Source organism: Lampris incognitus, chromosome 11, assembly GCF_029633865.1.
Source record: "Lampris incognitus isolate fLamInc1 chromosome 11, fLamInc1.hap2, whole genome shotgun sequence".
In the NCBI taxonomy this organism is placed as follows: Eukaryota; Metazoa; Chordata; class Actinopteri; order Lampriformes; family Lampridae; genus Lampris; species Lampris incognitus.
In genome coordinates this window covers 18,052,374-18,074,025 of record NC_079221.1, presented here as the reverse complement: position 1 = coordinate 18,074,025, position 21,652 = coordinate 18,052,374, and the positions used below count along the sequence as shown (strand labels likewise).

Here is a 21,652-nt window from a genome sequence, read left to right as displayed (position 1 = left end):
CTACATGTCTTTGGACTGTGGGAGGAAGCCGGAGCACCTGGAGGAAACCCACACAGACACGGGGAGAATACGCAAACTCCACACAGAGGACGACCCGGGATGACCCCCAAAGTTGGACTACCCTGGGGCTCGAACCCAGGACCTTGCTGTAAGGCGACCGCACTAATCACTGCGCCACCATGCCTCCCCCAAGTGTTAGCTTTTACAAGCAAAAAAAGCTTAAAATATCTTGATATATTGGCCTTATCATCTCTAAGAGCCTGTTGATCTCAAAGACTGACGTGATGGACCTTGCTCTATCTGACCACTCGTGTGTTTTTTGTGATATGTCTGTTACTCCCTCAATGAGAATACTAATATTGTCTTCATCCAGGCCATTTCTATGTTACCGGCACTCGCTTCAACTTCTGTCAGTAAGTTTTTAGATCATTTTAGTTGTAAAATTGAAAGCACAATTGATGCCATTGCACCTAGTCAAGGTTAACAATTTCTCATGCATGCAAAAAGCACACTGGAGAAATACTCCCCCTGTAAACGTTCAAAAAAGAGAATGAAGAAAAGCTGAGCATAGATGGCGGAAAACAAAATGTCAGATACATCATGGTATTATAAGGAAAGACTGTGTCTAAATATATATAACGTAGATTTGAGAAATGCTAGATAATGCCTTTTTGCTAGCATTATCAACAAAAACATTAACAATGCAAGCATTTTGTTTTTGGTTGTCGATAAGCCCCTACAACAATACCACCTGAATTTCTTTCCATCAAGCAATGTAATGAATTTGCCACCACTTGTAGTCAAGTCAAGTGAAGTCAGTTTTATTTGTATAGTGATAAAATTGCGAACATTTCACAGGTCTTAAGGACTGCTATGAGAGGCATAAACATTAGGCAGCCTATACATTTCTATAACAATAGATTGGCATCCATGTCAGAATTTGATGCCATTAGCTACAAATCATTTGAGGAAATTGTGCTTTTTCTCAGCCATCAACCTGTTATCTTGATCCTATTCCATCAAACCTTGTTGAAAATGTCTTGGGAGGCCTGGCAACAGACCTATTGCAAATAGTTAATACTTCTCTCCACTCCAGTAATGTTCCAAAGGCCTTAGTCTCTCTTAAAAAAGTGTGACGTGGATGTCTCTGTGATTACCAACTACAGACCGATTTCGAATTTGTCATTCATAAATAAATCATTGAAAAGATTGTTCTTCAACAAGTTAGTAGAGCCTTTTGACAACCAATGGATTGCGAGACAATTTATAATCAGCATTTCAGGCCCACCACAGCACTGAAACTACACTTAAGGTTTTAAATTAAATTTGTCTAAACACCCACTCTAGCAAAAACTGTCTCATTGCTATTTGATTTTAGTGCTGCTTTCGATACAGTTGACCATATACTACTTCCAGACAGACTAGAGAAATGGGTTTGGCTTTCTGGCCTATCTTGGTTCAAATCATATTTACAAGATAGGGGTTACTTTGTTTCAGTTGACTGCTATGTATCTGATTGTAAGAAATTACTTGCGGGGTCCCCCAAGGCTCAATCCATGGACCAGTACTATTTAACCTTTACATGCTCCCGTTAGGTCCAATTCTGTGACACAACAAAGTCTCTTACCATAACAATGCAGATGATACTCAAATATGCATAGTTCTCTCGCCAAGTGATTATGATACCTTAAAAACATTTCGGTGCTTGTTACAAATTCATGACTGGATATCCCAGAATTTTCTCCAATTTAACAAAGATTAAACTGAGACCATTGTCCTTGGCCATGGGAAAGAGAAGCTCAAAGTTATTGTTCACCTTGAATCTCTGTCAGTCAAGATTAGAAGCCAAGCCTAAAATTTGGGTGTAATTATAGACTCAGAACAAAATTTTGTGTTATACATAAAGACAGTAACAAAGTCGGGTTATTGAAAATAGTAATAATGATGATAATAATAACAATAATAATAATAATAATAATAATAATAATTAATAATGGATAAAATCTATCTCTCATCTCATCAGCCGCTTCTCTGGGGTCGGGTTGCGGTGGCAGCAAGCTAAGTAGGGCACTCCAGATGTCCCTCTCCACAGCAACGCCCTCCAGCTCCTCCTGGGGGATCCCAAGGTGTTCCCAGGCCAGATTGGACTTGAAGTCCCTCCAGAGAGTTCTGGGTCTACCCCAGGGTCTCCCCCCCAGTTGGACATGCCCAGAAAACCTCCAAAGGAAGGCGCACAGGAGGCATCCTAATCAGATGCCCGAACCACCTCAACTGGCTCCTTTCGACGCAAAGGAGCAGCGGCTCTACTCCGAGCTCCCTCCGGATGTCTGAGCTCCGCACCCTATCTCTAAGGCTGAACCCAGACACCCTACGGAGGAACTCCGTAGGGTCATTTTACATCTAAGAAACAACTGCTTGTATCTGCAATCTCAGCCTTTTGGTCACTACCCAAAGCTCATGACCATAGGTGAGGGTTGGAACGAAGATTGACTGATAAATTGAGAGCTTTGCCTTCCGGCTTAGCTCCCTCTTCACCACAACGGCCCGGTACAATGTCTGCATTACTTCTAATGCTGCACCAATCTGCCTGTCAATCTCTCACTCCATGCTACCCTCACTCATGAACAAGACCCCGAGATACTTGAACTCCTTCACTTGAGGCAACAACTCATTCCCAACCTGGAGGGAGCAATCCACCATTTTCCAGTAGAGAACCATGGCCTCAGACTTGGAGGTTACATTTATATAGTGCTTTATCTAGACACACAAACCAGTTCACAGAGAAGTGGGGAAACTCACGTCAACCACCACCAATGTGTAGCACCCACCTGAGTGATGCACAGCAGCCATTTTTGTGCGAGAACGTTCACCACACATCAGCTTGAGGTGGAGAGAGGGAATCACTGAGCCCGTTAGGTCCAGAGGGAAGACTGCCCTCTACTGGCCCACCAACACCACTTTCAGCAGCAACTCATTTTCCCGGGAGGTCTTCCATCCAAGTACTAGCCAAGCCCATACCTGCTTAGCTTATGTCATTCGGCAGAGCTAGGGTACATATTGGTGTGGCTGCTGGCAACATTAACTTAAAAACATGAGATGAGAGGATTAATTTCTAAAGAAGATTTGGAAATACTTATTCATACATTTTTTCCCCCAGTAGATTAGACTATTGTGGTGGTCTTTTTTTCTGGTCTCTCCAAAAAAATCTGTCAAAGGCTGCAGTTCATACAGAACTCTGCTGCTCTAGTTCTGAGAATTATTAAGAAGACTGAACAAAAACTCCAGTTCTTATATCCCTTCACCGGCTTCAAGGGAATCTCCTTGTTGTGTATTGTTGTAAAGCTATGAATCTATGTACTATATAATGTAACGTTATAGTGGGATGGGATGGGAGGGTTCTGGTCACGACATGGGTGGAAGGGAGGGATGAACTGTTTTTAGTTGTACTAGGGTAGTCATACTCTGTTACTTTGTGTTTGTTATTGCAATAACTACTGCTCTACTTTTTTTTTTAATAAAAACAATTGATAACAAGACATATATATATACACACTTCTTTTTTTATAAATCTCTCAATGGTATAGGGCTGAAATGCATCACTGACTACCACTACCACTACTGAATACCAGAGTGGGAAGATGGCGGCACGAACTCACGTTTGCAGTGACCTCACCCAGTACCAGTGTTGGAGGATGGCAGCGTGAATTTACATTTGTGGCGGCCTCATCCAGTATTGTCCATGCAGTGTCTTTGTCCATGTCTGCATCTAAGTTTGTGTCTTGGTTTGATGGTTGGAAGAGTTGGCACTGGATCGGCTGGGAGAGCTTGGTCTGCTGCATGCTGTTGGCCCAGGGACCATGGCCCTGCCTGGAGCTGCACCCGAAGAGGAAACACCAAGGGCGGTCCGACTGGACGCGGAAGTGGGGTAGACTAAGCTAACTGCTAGCCCATGCAGACTGGTAGTTCCGATAACACCGAGGGTGGTTTGGTGGAAGCCTCGCCTATCATTGACTGTGTTTTTAATGTCGTCGTGTGGAGTGCGGGGAGGTGTATCGAAGGTGTCTGGCTGGAAGCGCTGGCGTTGGATCAGCTGAGGAAGCCTGGTCTGCTGCGTCTGGTGGGCCCAAGGACCACGGCCCTGCCTGGAGCTGCACCCGAAGAGGAACCACCGAGGGCAGTCTGACAGGACACAGAAGCGGGGCAGCCTAAGCTAACTGCTAGCCCATGCAGACCAGCAGTTCCAACATTCATCCTGGCTGGTGTTCGTTCTCTTGGACAGTGATTTTTTTTTTTTTTGTAATTTGGATTTTTGTGTTCTTGTAGTTTTTGGATATGTGTATTTGCCTTTGTGTTGCACTGCTATGGGCTGGGGAAACGATATTTCGTTTTGTTTCATGTACGCAGGTGCATGAAATGACAGATACATTGTTCCTGATTCCTGACATGCTCTTAGAATATGAACCTTCCAGAGCTCTCAGGTCATGTGAAGCTGCTCTGCTGGCAGTTTTCAGGCTAAAAATCATACATGGTGATGCAGCATTCAGTAATTATGCATATCACATTTGGAACAAACTACTTGAAGAGATTAGACTTGCCCCAAACATGGCCTCAGTTATGTTCACCGCTGCATTTCAATAAATAATCACTGACTGTTTGGTTATTATATTTTCATTATCCCTTTCTTTGTTTAATTCTTTATCATATTCTTGTACTATTCTTCTTGATGTTTATCTTTTTATGTTTTTTAATGTCTTTTTTTGCCTTTTTATGTACCTTGAATTCCCTTTGTGTATGAAATGTGTTTTCTAAATAAACTTGCCCTACCTTGCTCTATTTTGCACAGCTATACAAACATTATCAAGTGGTATGCATTTTTAAGAAACAGTGAAAAACCCTGAATGGGTAGTTGTGGCAAAACAGCAAGAGGTTAGCTAATAGTAGAGGTTCAGGGTTTCCTTATTCTCAACTTTTACAAAAACATTCATGCTAAAAAGTAAGAGTAGTCTGCCAATGTTGATAGTACATATCTTTGTAGTATTCACTGGATATAAACCAAAGGCTATTTAAATGCTTACCAATTGTTACAGAATGCATCAGCTAGAATTTTTAGTGTTACTAACAGAAGAAATCCCATCATACTAATTCTGGCTTTACTTCACTGGTGTGCTGTTGACTTTGAGTGCTTGATTGATTGATCAGAAGTTGCTGATCTCTTCTTTTCTTTTTTTTTTGGATCTTTCCTCCTTTTTCTTCCCAGTTGTACTTGGCCAATTACCCTATTTTCTGAGCCGTCCCAGTTGCTGCTCCACCCCCTCTACCGATCCGGGGAGGGCTGCAGACTACCACATGCCTCCTCCGATACATGTGGAGTCGCCAACCGCTTCTTTTCACCTGACAGTAAGGAGTTTCACCAGGGGGATGTAACACATGGGAGGATCATGCTATTCCCCCCAGTTCCCCCTCCCCCCAGAACAGAGGAGGTGCTAGTGCAGCGACCGGGACACATACCCACATCCAGCTTCCCAGCCACAGACAATTGTGTCTGTAGGGATGCCCGACCAAGCTAGAGGCAACACGGGGATTCGAACCGACGACCCCCGTATTGGTAGGCAATGGAATAAACCACTATGCTACCCGGATGTCCCTGCTGATCTCTTTTCAAGTGTAGTTAGATCTGGCCACCAGTTATTGTATTTCTGATCGTTCAGCCTCTTGGTTACCTCTGGGTAAGGTGCTCAGGCTGGCAGAGTCAGCATTGTTTCTAAAAATCTCCCCTTAACACTTGTTTCAATATAATAATACACCGTATACCACTTTCGGCTATTGTACCACAATGTAATGCTGGTACAACGGTGCTAACCCTTCTTATGACTTACCCTTCAGTCACATCAAAAGCATTTTGAATGAAAAAACAAAAAAATAACAAACAAAAACAAACCAAACAGCCAGAAGTCATGTTCTGGCAGTGAGGAGCAGCTGTCACTGTTGCTGTGGCAGCAGCAAGCAGCGCGGTGCCTGCGTGCAGAGCCATGATTTGAGGTTTAGCTAAGGTTAACTTAACACAAATTAGTGATGTTTTGCTGAAGCATCAACCAATTGCAGGCAGGGATTTCTTCCAATTGTAACCTGCTCCCATGGCGATGACTGCTGGCGGTGAAGAGGGGAGCATGTCTATGTTCCCTCAACCCTATTTCATCAAGCTTACCTAAACTTAACCTAACCTACCTTGACCTGGCCTAACCTCAACCTAACGCTGACCTTAACCCAACGCTTACCTTAATCTAACCTTAATCGGTAGCTAACCCACAGGGCTGAGGGAACATGGGGCCTACCCTGACAACAGCTAGTTTCCAGAGCAACCGCTACCCCCAATGATGCTTTCAATGGGAGTGCAGGTTTCCCCTGTCCAGAGTTGGTTACCTACCCCCAACGTAATGGTTAGCCTTGGGTTTTCTTTTTCTTAATGTGTATCACTTTATAAACCTACTTGATAAAATGTTTTACAAAAGTAATATGCAAATTAGGTTAGTAATACTGTTAGGGAACTGTGGTATTTAAAAGAGCCTTTATGTATAGACTAAATTACACTGCTGAGTAATTTGTATAAACTAAATTACACTGTTGACCGTTCATGATTTGTCTGTTTCAGCGGATAACCAGGCAGGAAGTGACACCAAACTGACTGTGGAGGATCTGTTCAGAGGCGACTTTATGGTTCATGACCCCGAGGCCAAATGGATCAATGGTGAGTGGGTGTCCTAATCTGACTAGAACTGCACTGGCCCGAAGTTGAGAGACTGTTGAACCCCCCCCTCGCTCTCACTCTTGCTCTCTCTCTCTCTCTCTCTCTCTCTCTCTCTCTCTCTCTCTCTCTCTCTCTCTCTTTTTTTTTTTTTTTCCCTGAAATGTTTTTTTTTTTGTATGAGCTGGATTATAAAGAGACAATTGTGTTTAGGTATAAGCTGTTGGACTGTAACGTATTCGGAATAAATGTACCTTTTTAAAAATCAAGAAAAAAAACCCCTCTCTAGCAGCTGGTTGTGTTTTGTTTTTGGATTTTTTTATCCAAGGTCGCTGATTACTAGTCGCACATTGATTGACATGAGTAAAAGATTGCAGAAACAGCATGTTTGTGTCACTAACAGTCAGAGGAATTCAGGTTTTTGTTTTTTTGCACTTATGGATCTGCTATGTGGTTTTGACAATAACTAAAAAGTGTATTTTTCTTTCATCATGTTTCTGTTATAGCAGTCAAAAAGTGCAGTTGCTTTTTTGAGACAAAATCCCTGTTCTACTCTATGATATACAACAGTTTGATATAACCGTCTTCATAAATATGTGTGGCAGTATGCTGGATTGTCATTATGGGCCGTCTTTTCCTCCAAGGCACAAAATGTATGTCTACCACGATACACGTCGACTCTAATTTGATATTAATGACATCGTGATGAGGCCACAGACAGCTCTTCAAAAAGAAAACAATGTGACCTGTGTTTGTTCAACAGCAGACTCATGCCATTTTCCTCTGCTGTCTGTGCTGCTTTGCAAATGAGGCTTAAAATCAGAATAAACTCAGAAAAAGAATAAGCCTTCTCGCTGTGAAACCAGGCTGGTATGCGTTATCCTGGCTTCACCTTGCATCTAATCAGGGAAATGTAGATGGGATGGTTTATTTTCTTCTGTTGTTATTTACATTCTATTGATTCCCTAATTGCTGGAAGGGGCTCATATGCTAAGCCTGGAGGGCCTTGGTTTGAATTAAACTGTACCGAGTGAAGCGCAGGGGAATCTGATTATGGCTCCCCGCGTCGGGAGGGAGAAGACGCTGCTGCCGCTGTTGTAATCTCTGAGCAGCATCCTGCCATTCCAACTTTTTCTTCCGTCTGTCTGCTTCTCTGTGGTTCTGTGTTGTTTTTTTTCAAGGGACCAACACCCCTCAACGGATGACTCAGGGGTGGGGTGGGGAGGATGGGACGGGGGAGTGAATGGGAGGCAAGGCCTTATTTCATCCCCGGGTGACATTTTTCCGCTCTGTCCTCAACACAATTTCATTCCCTGAGCTGACCTCAGGGGAGACGGTAGAAAGAGCCGATGTTGTGCTATGAGGCAGTCAGAAGAATCAGGTTTATGGTGCAGCTTTGTGGATGAATGGAGCCAAATGGACCCCAGACAAAGACAGACAGATAACAGACTGGAAGAATGAGAGGCAAGATTGATCACTTGGATTTGGAGCAAAGATGTAACAGTTTTTTTTTTCTCGAGACAAAAGCTTTTTGTCTTGAAAGTTTTCCCTTCCCCACACATTGGAGATAATATACGTGGGGTTTTTCCATGGTAGTATTGCTGTGAGAGGCAATTCATTGTGCGATAGATGTCAAAAAGGGTGTTGAAGGATGTAAACAAGTGAAAAAAAAACAGGGCTTGTGAGTGGAAAACACGATTAAAACATTCCAGGTGAAGTATATGACCAACACTCTCCCCTCACTTTAAAACTATTGAGCAAAGCACTTAAACTAAGAGCTACAGTGGAGCGGCTCAGCGGTCCAGTGTAGGAGACAATAGTTCAATGTGACACCTCCCAGATGCGTGCAAATTATATTGATTTGAAACAATTAACCATTTAAAGTTATCACTTTAAAGCATATTGAGTGCCTTTCTGAATATGAACACGGGCCCCCAGCAAAGCTCTGTTCTCCGCAAATGGAAAGTTTTAAAAAATCGGGACATTCCGTCATTTGGATCTAGGGCTGTGCAATACGACCAAAATCTCATATCACAATATGGGTCATTCATATCACGATAATGATACATATCATGATATAGGTCATTCATATCACGATAATGATACATATGATATAGGTCATTAATATCACTATAACGATACATATCACGATATGGGTCATTCATATCACGATAACGATACATATCACGATATAGATCATTCGTATCACGGTAATGATACATATCACGATGTGGGTCATTCATATCATGATAACAATACATATCATGATATAGGTCATTCATATCACGATAACAATACATATCACGATATAGGTCATTCATATCAGGATAATGATACATATCATGATATAGGTCATTCATATCACTATAACGATACATATCACGATATGGGTCATTCATATCACGATAACGATGCATATCACGATATACTAGATCATTCATATCACGATAATGATACATATCACGATGTGGGTCATTCATATCACGATAACAATACATATCATGATATAGGTCATTCATATCACGATAATGATACATATGATATAGGTCATTCATATCACAATAAAAATACATATCATGATATAGGTCATTCATATCACGGTAACGATACATAGCACGATATGGGTCATTCATATCATGATAATGATACATATCACGATATGGGTCATTCATATCATGATAACGATACATATCATGATAAAGATAATTCATATCTCGATAACAATACATATCACGATATGGGTCATTCATATCACGATAATGATACATATCATGATAGGGGTCATTCATATCACGATAATGATACATATCATGATATAGGTCATTCATATCACAATAATACATATCACGATATGGGTCATTCATATCACGATAATAATAATGATACATATCACGGTAGATCACATTTTCTGTAAATTCAAGTTTATATAAAATGACCACATGGAAACGTCTATTTCTAATTACATTTTGAATTTTAAACTCAACAAGTAGAAGGTGCTTACTCATATTTGATTATTTTTCTCCTTTTATCTAGAACCTTTGCACAAATTTTCCATTAAGCATGTAACAAAATATAAAATATGAATGTATAAAATATAAAAATGTAAATAGAAAACACTTTTCAACTATAGTTGCAAACAAAATAAATATAAGCCTAAAATGTGAATATAGTCAAAAATATAAAACCCATCATGTAATACTCGCTGTACTGTTTGACATGATTCTTGTGTAGGTGGTAAAAGAGGCTAGTGGTATTTGAGTTTGTTGTGGGGACCGGCATGTGGCATATTTTGCAAAGTACAGTTTTCTGGTCCATGTCAGACTTTTCATACCCAAACCATGTCCATACGATAGAAGTTGCCCCTCTTTTAGGTACAAGCTCCTCGTTTTGTCTTGGCTGGTCGGAGTCTTTCTGTTTGGAACTTCCCCATTCTGAGTTACATTCACTGTCCTCCATGTTTGTTTGTATTGCCTTCGTGCAAATTTCCTGCCCGAGTCCATGCTGTGCAAAGAGCAAAAAGTTTCATCCAAATAATGAAAAATATTGCCGTAAAGAGTGTGATTTGCGACACCACAGAATAAACGAGAGAGCTTGATATTAAACGACAGACGTTTTCTATCGTCACACAATATATGTCGTCATATCGCACAGCCCTATTTGAATCTGTAAAGGCCTGGATAAGAGGCATAGATGTTTTGGATGCAAGTTAGTCTGGTGAGATTGCCAATAATAACTGATGGATGGAGGGGCGGTTTTATGAAAATGGTCACTTGCAACAAACTGACATTAGGACTGGATGATTAGTTAGATGGAAGTGATCATTAGAGGCTAAATCCATTGGTAAGAGTAGGGCCATTCATCAGGTACATCTCTCCATTTCTTGGGGTAATGGAGGCACTTCACAGACCATTGTTCCCTTAAAATTGCCTCACCATTTCATCTTGAAGAAAGTAATGGTGATGATAATCGCGACCACCGATTATATTTAGTCTAGACTGGCGATTTGGGATGATGTTGACATGGCATGAATGTTAAATCGATTTGAAGTGATAAGAAGATAATTGATATTGCTTCTAAAATAGAGGATCAATAGCGCTGCTATTAAGCCTGTCCATTTGGCGTCCTTCTGTAGCTTTTTATCACTGAGATCTTAAAATGTGTTCATCTGTTAACACTCTTATGTCACTTTGCTTAAATGTTCATCAGTTGTGCAGGAATTCATTCTTATGCTAATGTTGATCCAGTTGCTGTCCATGATTATTGATGTGGAAGTTACTGAGAGACATCGCATTTTGCTGGCACATGTGCCTCATTCTTCCTTTTTGACCCCCCCTTTTTTTTCTGAATTGTACTTGGCCAATTACTCCACTCTTCTGAGCTGTCCCAATCTCTGCTCCACCCCCTCTGCTGATCCGGCGAGGGCTGCAGACTACCACATGCACCTGTGCCTCATTCTGTCTGTTTGTGTGTCTGTGTGTAAAGGTGAGTGAAAGAATATGATTGTGTGTGCGTGACGCCATCAAAGTCACATTCAGTCAGTGTTTAGCAGCACTCCCTTCCACAAGTGTCAGTCTCCATCAGTATTATCACAGCCCCCCTTGGCAGGTTAAACATCCTCAGCCTGTCACTGAAGATCTGGCAAGTGCTTGGCTTTGTCTCATCGGTCTCCATTTTGGTAATGACGCCTCACCAGTCCTTCCAGTTAACCTCCGTAAGCCGGTCTCTAAAGAACCGGTTTGGATGCATTATGTGCATTTTTAACCGGTTTGTTATTTCTAGAGAAGCGGGTTCAGCACACTGACATCCAACGCTGTGCCACAGGGAAGCAAATGACACAATTAAGGATGAAAAAAGCAACAGCCAACAAACACGTTTTGAAATAGGCAACTGGAGCGCTCAGCGATAACCAAGCGGTTATGGCTGCCGCCTCCTGAACTACATGGGAATTCCCAGTGGCCGGGGTTGGAATCCTGCCCCAAAATGTCTGTGGTTTTTCTCGTCTCTTTCCGCTTCTCTTTTGAGACTTGTGTGTGTGTGTGTGTGTGTGTGTGTGTGTGTGTGTGTGTGTGTGTGTGTGTGTGTGACAGAGCTCACACAAATCACCTGTACTGCCATTAAAGTAAACTGTCAATACCAATGTCCTGACATGATTCACAGCTTTAGCGGCTCGATGCTGTTAACCTTGGGTGGATTGCCTGTCCACTGGGGACCTGTCAGTACTCATTCACCACGTGTTAAATTACAGAGCAACAACATTAATATCATTAGTAACCTTCCCCTCACCTATCAGTTTCAGCGACATGACCTGTCATTTCCATTCAGTCCCTTTCATACAAATTCAACTTTATCACCTGGGAAGGACGCTTATGACCCAGTGTAACCTCAGATCAGTGATCAGATACCTTGACTTGGGGGAACACGAGTCAATCTGACTGGAGAGGGAACACTCTCGCCTCCCTCAAAATTGGCGGAGACGGTGATATTTTGTCCCAGTCATTTCCACATGGAGCAGAAACGGTGTTATTTTGAACAGCAGTAACTCTCTGGATATACTCTCTCAGCTTTGACTGGGTACATTTGAGCAATCAAAAACCAGTCCTAAAACAAAATCTAGAAGTTCCAATATGCTAAACAGGCTATACAATCAATCAATCAATCGATCAATCAGTCAGTCAGTCAGCCAGTCAATCACAACGTTATATAGTGTATTTTGTATATTAAAATGCAATGTAATGCACTTATCATAATACCAGCACACAGAAATAAGTAATGTTAAAAGAAGAAAACAAATAACACAAACGAATAAAAACAAAAACAACCCAAACTTCAGGTTAAGAGTTAAGAAAATATAGAAGAATAAGGAAATAAAATGAGATGACAGAACCCGTAATTGATCCATTATACACCGGTACATCGTAAATGACCAACATGGGCATCAATATAATGAAAATGTAATTATGTATGCAATTATAATAATGTTGCTAATGTTGAAGTGTCTATAAAATCTGTAATGCAACAACAGATAATGGCACACAGAGGAGCTCTCATGTCTGGTAAACAAGTCATATCATTATGACTGCATGATGACAAATGCTCAGCATCTTCTGGCCTGACAAATCATATCTGATTAGTACTAGACACTGTACGGCGCACTGAACTATAGTCAAGTCAATCTTATTTGTCTAGCCCAATATCACAACTTACAAATTTGCCTCAGGGAAATTTACAGCAACACAACATCCTGTCCTTAGACCCTCGCATCAGATAAGGGACAACTCCCTAAAAAAACAAACCCTTTAACAGGGAGAAAAAAACAGGAAGAAACCTGAGGGAGCGCAACAGAGGAGGGATCTCCCTCCCAAGACAGACAGCGTGCAATGGATGTTGTGTTTACACAATTTACACAATACAACACTGAAAGAGGATAATAGAATTATAACGGAATTATAAAATATATGAAGAATATGATGAGGATGCCAAGCAGTGTCCAGACGCCACTGGAACAGCCCAGGACCTGAGCCACAAGACCAGCATAACCATGTAAAAAACAAACAAACAAAAAGAAAAAAAACCAATTTGTCACATATCTTGGTGAGAGAAGCAAAATTATGTGTGTGTGTGTGTATGTGTGTATGTATATACGTATACATATATATATATATATATATATATATATATATATATATATAAAACTATTCCATAAATAGAGTCGATTCTGTTCAATAATGTTTTCTTATTTATTTATTTGCAAAACAGTTTACAGTTAACATTTTAAGTGAAACTTGTGTTGGGGGTAACATCACTTTCTCGTTCCTTCCAAACGCTGCACTTTGACACTAACAGTATACCTTTAAATGCACGGGGGCTGCAGATGATTGCCATTCTCCCTCTTGCTCATTGGGTCTGAGCAGCAGTGACATGGTTGAGAACCTCCAGGTGATGGCTGCCAGCAGTTTCACCAGCGGATAGCTCTCCTTGGCACCATCCTCATGATGACCCGGTCCGCTCAGTGGACACTGCTTGGTGGATCATTGTTCTTCTATAATTCTAATTGGTTAGTTTAGCGTGTCATACACAGCTCATGGCTAGACTACCAATGAATGGGGCTGCAGCCCAGAAGGGGTAAAAGTGCACAGCCATGTTTCAAGTGTATGCTCACAAGCGTAGTTCACTGCAGCTTTTAGACGCAGTAGCCATTTCTTGAATAGGTGTGTTTTTTTTGTTTTTGTTCCGAATTTTTCTCCCTTTTTCTCCCCAATTGTACCCGTCCAATTACCCCACTCCTCCGAGCTTTCCCGGTCGCTACTGCACCCCCTCTGCTGATCCAGGGAGGGCTGCAGACTACCACATGCCTCCTCCAATACATGTGCAGTCGCCAGCTGCTTCTTTTCACCTGACAGTGAGGAGTTTTACCAGGGGGAGGTAGCGCGTGGGAGGATCACGCTATTCCCCCCAGTTCCCCCTCCCCCCTGAATAGGCGCCCCAACCGACCAGAGGAGGCGCCAGTGCAGCGACTGGGATACATACCCACATCCGGCTTCCCTCCTGCAGACACAGCCAATTGTGTCTGTAGGGACGCCTGACCAAGCTGGAGGTAACACGGGGATTTGAACCGGAGATCCCTGTGTTGGTAGGCAACAGAATAGACCACTACACTACCCGGACACCGAATGGGTGTGAATTATAATTACTACTACTACTAATACTATTTTTGGCTGCTCCCATTAGGGGTCAGCACAGCGGATCATCTGTTTCCATCTCTTCCTGTCTTTCATGCATGTCCTCCCTCACCACATCCATAAACCTCCTCTTTGGCCCTCCTCTTTTCCTCTTCCCTGGCAGCTCCATATTCAGCATCCTTCTCCAATTATAATTACATTATTTACAAATGCAAGTTTTAAGACAGATACTTGTGCAACATTTGGCTGATTTTCTTTACTGGATTAATCACATAGCACCCACTCAATCCTGTTATTGCTATGGGTCCCCTTGCGCTCAGCCATTAACTGACCTTGATTTTCTTTCCTTTTTCTAATTAGCTACACCATTAAGCCAATTAATCCCCCTTCCCCTGTCGTTCACCATGGTCACAAACGGAATAAAAGATTGTCTGTGTCATCAGCTTCCAATGGTTCTTCTACAAGGTAGTTTGCGGTATGGATTAGCAGGAGGGAAAAACAAGGTCTGCAAAAGCATAATGGCATTCTTTTAGACCATTTTTCCACTTGCACGCCTCTGCCGCATCATTCTCAGGGGTTAATTAGGAATTGCATGCTCCAGTGCCTCCCATTAATTAACATTAGAGACTCCCCAGGCCGTGCTGGGAACTAATGCTAACACATCAGTGCAGGGAGGCAGGCATGCACATCTGTGTGTGTGTGTGTGTGTGTGTGTGTGTGTGTGTGTGTGTGTGTGTGTGTGTGTGTGTGTGTGTGTGCACGCACACATGCATGTTTCTCTCAATCTTCAGATGAGAAATGATGTGTGTCTGTGTGCATGTGTATGTGTATTTTTTGTGCACATGCCACATAGATACTGAATTGCAAGGGTCATTAATGGCAGTGCGCTACATGTTGGCAGCTCCCTAGTTGACAGCCATGGGTGGATGGATGAATTGATCTGAATCCTAATTTTCATCCCCTCCTCAAAAACAAAGCGTCTCTTTTGGTAAGCAGCCTTATATCTGTGCTTACTCCACCCAGGACTTCGGCTGAGCTCCCTGCTTTGCCCTACATGTCATATACAGAACTCTTTTCTGTCTTCCATTAAGCAACTGTGAGGCCGCTCTATTGTTGCAGAGCCGTACCTGCTGCCCATTATTGCTGTTGTGACGTGTGAGGGACAGTGATGAAAAGGAGGAGGCTGTATTGTCTGCAATTTCCCCCGTGCACTCATCTCTGCATGTGCAGTTTTCAAGCGACTGTGTGCCAAAGTCTGACCGAAACGTGGTGCCGTTAGTGCATCAGGTGTCTGGAAATTTCACACCGACCACAAGGCTTCCAGTTCTCAGATAGAGTTGTATTCTGCCATCTGGATTGTTTACACCTTCTAATTTGCATAACAGCCCAGCCCCAGAAGGGCAGAATAGTTGCCTTGGAAAAAAGACTAAGGATACACAATATTGGATTTTTGCCAATATTCGATATGCTGATATTTTCCAACTCATTTGGCCGATTGCTGTTGCCGATACCGATATAGGCATATATTTTTTTCCACTGAACTGCAGAGAACAGCAAGTCTCCTGTAGTGGACTGAACTGAAGCTGCTATACTGCGACCACACAAGCCGTGTGCTCCCGCGCTGCTGATCTCTATCTTTATGTGGCTGGTCTATTTTATTTTTCTCTGTATGCGGCCCGCCAACAGATGACTATCTGGTTAAACATGATTAAAATAAATACCTCATTGTGGGGTGTCCAGGAGGCATGGCAGTCTATTACTTTGCCTACCAACAAGGGGACCCGTCGGTTCGAATCTCCGCGTTACCGCCGGCTTGGTCGGGCGTCCCTACAGACACAATTGACCGTGCCTGCGGGTGGGTAGCTGGATGTGGGTATGTGCCCTGGTCGCTGCACTAGCGCCTCCTCTTGGTGGTCGGGGCATCTGTTTGGGGGGGAGGCGAACTGGGGGAAACTGGGGGAATAGCGTGATCCTCCCATGCGCTACGTCCCCCTGGTGAAACTCCTCACTGTCAGGGGAAAAGAAGTGGCTGGCGACTCCACATGTATTGGAGGAGGCGTGTGGTAGTCTGCAGCCCTCCCTGGATTGGCAGAGGGGGTGGAGCAGCGACCGGGACAGCTCAGAAGAGTGGCGTAATTGGCCAAGTACAACTGGGAGAAAAGGTCGGGGGGACGACACCAAAAACCGAAGATAGAAAATCATAAAGATTTCTGGCCAGAGAGGCATCATGACGGAGAGTGATATTTAGGGGTGAAAGAGAGGACAGGGCAAAAAGTATTGTGAAGATCAGATAGCAGAACAGTCAATTGTCTTTCACAACTGCATAAAAGGAGACATTTTCTCATCCTGCGATGTGTGTGTGTGTGTGTGTGTGTGTGTGAGAGAGAGAGCGAGAGAGACAAATAGAGATAACACTATATGGCTGAAGAGTGTGTACTTAGCCATTGATTTCTCAGTTTCATAAATTGACTCCATCATGTTCCTACACCACTCAGGTGACGGGAGAAGACAGATCTTTCCACTGTGGCATTACATTTACATTTCCTTTTAGAGGGTGTGTGTGTGTGTGTGTGTGTGTGTGTGTGTGTGTGTGTGTAATGGCAGTATTATTCTCTCGAAACTTGAGCTGCTGATGGTGATAATGTTCTGTATCCCAACCAAAGTCGGGATAAATGCCTACAGTTAGTGGCAGTCCTAACTACTGTGCTTGGCGATTCTTACGGGCCTTTTGGTGGCGTCCTAACAAGGCTGGGTATTGATTGAGTCCTACCTGACCCTGAGGAAGAGGGACGGCAAATACAGGGACGTGTGAGTGGAGGTCATATACCGGTGTAGTTGGCAGGTCTCAGCAGCAAATCTGCCGGGGCTTACAGCCTTCTGTCGCTGCCAAGTCACACTGAACCGACTCAGCTTGGCAGCTGTGACTGTGGCTCAGTGGAGTGACATACCAGCGTGATGTGCTGGACTGTAAATCACAGACTCCTCTGCTCAGATACACTCTGATTCCCTTGTCTCTGATCTTAAGAAATAACATCCAATTAAAACGGATTCATTTCTTTACCAGAGGCGTCCAGGTGGCGTGGCGGTCTATTCCATTGCCTACCAACACAGGGATCGCCAGTTCGAATCCCCATGTTACCTCCGGCTTGGTCTGGCGTCCCTACAGACACAGTTGGCCGTGTCTGCGGGTGGGAAGCCGGATTTGGGTATGTGTCCTGGTTGCTGCACTAGCGCCTCCTCTGGTCAGTCGGGGCGCCGGTTCATGGGGGAGTGGGAACGGGGGGAAATAGTGTGATCCTCCCACGTGCTACACCCCCCCGGCGAAACTCCTCACTGTCAGGTGAAAAGAAGCGGCTGGCAACTCGACATGTATCGGAGGAGGCATGTGGTAGTCTGCAGCCCTCTCCGGATCGGCAGAGGCGATGGAGCAGCGACTGGGATGGCTTGGAGGAGTGGGATAATTGGGCGGGTACAATTGGGAGAAAAAGGGGGGGAAAATCCAAAAAAGAAAAAAAAATAGATTCATTTGTCAAGTTCAAAGACTGAATAAAATCCATTCTCATGTCAATGCTCCTTTTTCTACCTGCCCAGCATACGTTGTGTACCACTGTGGCTCCATGCACGGCAATATTTTGCAAGTCTTTGACACCCCTGAAGGAAACCGAAAACCTTGTCATGGTGTCAATTATAAAGCACCGTGTGCCACAGAGAAGAAATGGGGATTCGCTTCCCTCTCTGAGATACTGATCAAAAAGCAACAGGAAAGCTTTGGGCACATAACTTGACAGGTCTCAACCGCTCTATTTTTCAGCAGTTCCCTTTTAGGGTATTGGTTTAAGATCACATCACAGGTACGTCTTTGTGGACCTCATGGATGGCCTCAAAAGAACCACACATGGGGTAATGTGTTACTTGCGGCATAGTGAGAGCATATTTATGTGTAATGAGTGACAAATCTGTCAAGACTCCTGTACTCGAGTGTTGCAGAGGAAAGCCCCGATTGACTTGCCTCCACTGGGCACTGGCAGTGAGACGGATCAAACCTTCGCAATCGGGGTTCGAGGGTGTGCACACCGGGTGCCTTAGCAAATTACCGGCTGGAGTCCACATTTCACAGCTGAGGTCGCGAGAGAGTGCACCGATGCTGGAGTTTGTAAATAAGTGTGAGGGTGCCGGATTTCACCATCAACTATACTGCTGCGTAGACTGCCCTGATTTCCCCTGACACTCATCCAGACCAAGGTTATCATCCAGAGCAGCAATGGCAGGAACTTTGGTAGTAAACCACTTACTAAGGTGTACTAGGGGACTTGAGGGGCAGGAAAACAATGTGGTAAAAGTGGAAAGAGGAAAGGATTGAGGGATAATAGCCCCTTCAAGTGTCATTTCAACACTATTATGTTATGCTGAGCTTTGCTTTGCTAATAATAATGCATGACTGAGCATTGTCTGTTTTTGTTGTTTGGTGAACCCATATGTACACACAGGAAGAGGTCATACACACGTTGGACACAGTGTAAATTACTGTAAAAAAAAAACTTTTTTGCTGTATTAGTTTTGCATTTTGAACATGGATGGAGTGTCAGAAAGGGGGGTAAAAATGCACGGTACATTGTGATATCCACGGGCATGCAAACATGATCCCAGCAGCTGTTCAGTACCAGTCACTGACAACTCCCATCCAACAACGGCCCCCCTTCTCCTACTGCAGCAGACAACCCAGGTATGACTCGTCCTTAATGGCTTTCATCACAATGACAACACAATGACAATCCCTATAGCTAGACTTGAACCTGTGCCAGACGACGTGTTCTGCCCTAACTTGAGGTGTCTGCGTATGGGCTGTTTTTTTCCCCCTGCCATTTCCGCGTTGCCATGGAAACCTTTAATATAACCTTTTGAATGGTCGTATGTGATATAAGGAATTTATTTGGGGAGACAAGCCATGGGGGTATTTCTCCCTGGCATTTTTTTTGGGCGGCAGTGTAATGCAATTTGGAAAGAGAAAAATAATGAACTTGAACCAATCAGGGTCTTGATTTGACCAAGCAGAAAGAGTGGCAGACATCTGCTGAAGCTTTTTTTTTTTTTTTTTGATTTCCCCCCCTTTTTCTCCCAGTTGTATCTGCCCAATTCTCCACTCTTCCGAGCCATCCCAGTCACTGCTCCACCCCCTCTGCCGATCCGGGGAGGGCTGCAGACTACCACATGCCTCCTCCGGTACATGTGGAGGCGTCAGCTGCTTCTCATCACCTGACAGTGAGGAGTTTCACCAGGGGGACATAGCGCATGGGAGGATCATGCTATTCCCCCCAGTTCCCCCTCCACCCCGAACAGGTGCTCCGACCGACCAGAGGAGGCACTAGTGCAGCGACCAGGACACATAGCCACATCCAGCTTCCCACCCACAGACACAGCCAATTGCGTCCGTAGGGATGCCCCACCATGCCAGGCGTCCCTACACGGGGATTCAAACCGGTGGTCCCCGTGTTGGTAGGCAACGGAAGATACTGCTACCCGGACATTCCTTGATGAAGCTCTTTTAAGTGTTATCTCAGTTAACATCTGGCTGTAGTTTCCAGATTCTAGCAAACGGATATATATATATATATATATATATATATATATATATATATATATATATATATATATATATATGTTTCGGGCACTATGAGGCCCACTGAATTATGAAGTGAAACTCATATTTTATGTGAAACCCGTACAAGCCTGATACGGGGCTGTGACATTTCACTTCATTAAACCTTTAAAACATTTAATGTCCTATCCCTGATACAGGTCCAGTGGGAGAGGAAACAGCTGGGGATGAATTAAAATGGCAGGTTTAAATATAGGCCTCCCAGGACAGAAGTAGCTGTATATATCAAGAACCAACCCTCTCACATTACTCATCTCAGCCAGATGATTTATATGTTTTAGGGGTTTGCGGTGGTTATAGTCATGACATGAAGGTGTTTCATTTAGATCAATTTTTTTATGTGTGTACCCATGTCACATTAACTGTCATGCATTTTTGGGTTGTACTTTATGTTGCGGTAAACTAATAAGGCGTAATAAGCCATACTTTGAGTCAAATTAGACAAAAACTAGAAATAGTGTTTTTTATTAGACAGTAAACAAACAGTTATATGCTAATTAGACACCATACACCTAAAATTATGCTGTAAATAGAAACCGCAGATAATGCTGTGTTAGACCAAAAATATGCTGTACTTAGACACTATTATTCCAAATTATACTCTAATTAGAAACCAATCACATCTGGTCGCTACTTCACACGTCCCATGTAGCCTGGATGTTCTGTGGAGTCCCGTGAAGTTTGCCTAATACAAACCCCAATTCCAATGAAGTTGGGATGTTGCGTAAAACATGAATAAAAACAGAATACAATGATTTGCAAATCCTTTTCGACCTATATTCAATTGAATACACTACAAAGACAAGATATTTAACGTTCAAACTGATAAACTTTATTGTTTTTTGCAAATATTCACTCATTTTGAATTTGATGCCTGCAACACGTTCCAAAGAAGCTGGGACAGGGGCAACAAAAGACTGGAAAAGTTGAGGAATGCTCAGAAAATACCTGTTTGGAACATTCCACAGGTGAACAGGTTAATTGGAAACAGGTGAGTGTCATGATTGGGTATAAAAGGAGCATCCCCGAAAAGCTCAGCCGTTCACAAGCAAGGATGGGGCCAGGTTCACCACTTTGTGAACAACTGCATGAGCAAGTAGTCCAACAGTTTAAGAACAACGTTTCTCAACATACAATCGCAAGGAATTTAGGGAGTTCATCATCTACAGTCCATAATATCATCAAAACATTCAGAGAATCCGGAGAAATCTCTGCATGTAAGCGGCAAGGCCAAAAACCAACATTGAATGCCTGTGACCTTTGACCCCTCAGGCGGCACTGCATTAAAAACCGACATCATTCTGTAAAGGATATTACCACGTGGGCTCAGGAACACTTCGGAAAACCATCATCAGTTAACACAGATTGTCGCTACATCTACAAGTGCAAGTTAAATCTCTACCATGCAAAGCGAAAGCCAAATATCAACACCACCGAGAAACACCGCCAGCTTCTCTGGGCCCGAGCTCATCTGAGGTGGACTGACGCAAAGCGGAAAAGTGTGCTGTGGTCTGACGAGTCCACATTTCAAATTGTTTTTGGAAATCATGGACGTCGTGTCCTCCGGGCTAAAGA

The 21,652-nt window shown here is 43.2% G+C and overlaps 1 protein-coding gene across 1 annotated transcript in view; it reads left to right on the top strand.

The window, feature by feature from the left end:
• Window positions 1–21,652, top strand: part of LOC130120297 (inactive dipeptidyl peptidase 10-like) — a 279,769-nt gene that overhangs the window by 182,703 nt on the left and 75,414 nt on the right. Inside the window, exon 3 of the mRNA XM_056288837.1 lies at window positions 6,650–6,745. Coding sequence (XP_056144812.1) covers window positions 6,650–6,745 — 96 coding nt within the window. The remainder of the gene's footprint in view (window positions 1–6,649; window positions 6,746–21,652) is intronic.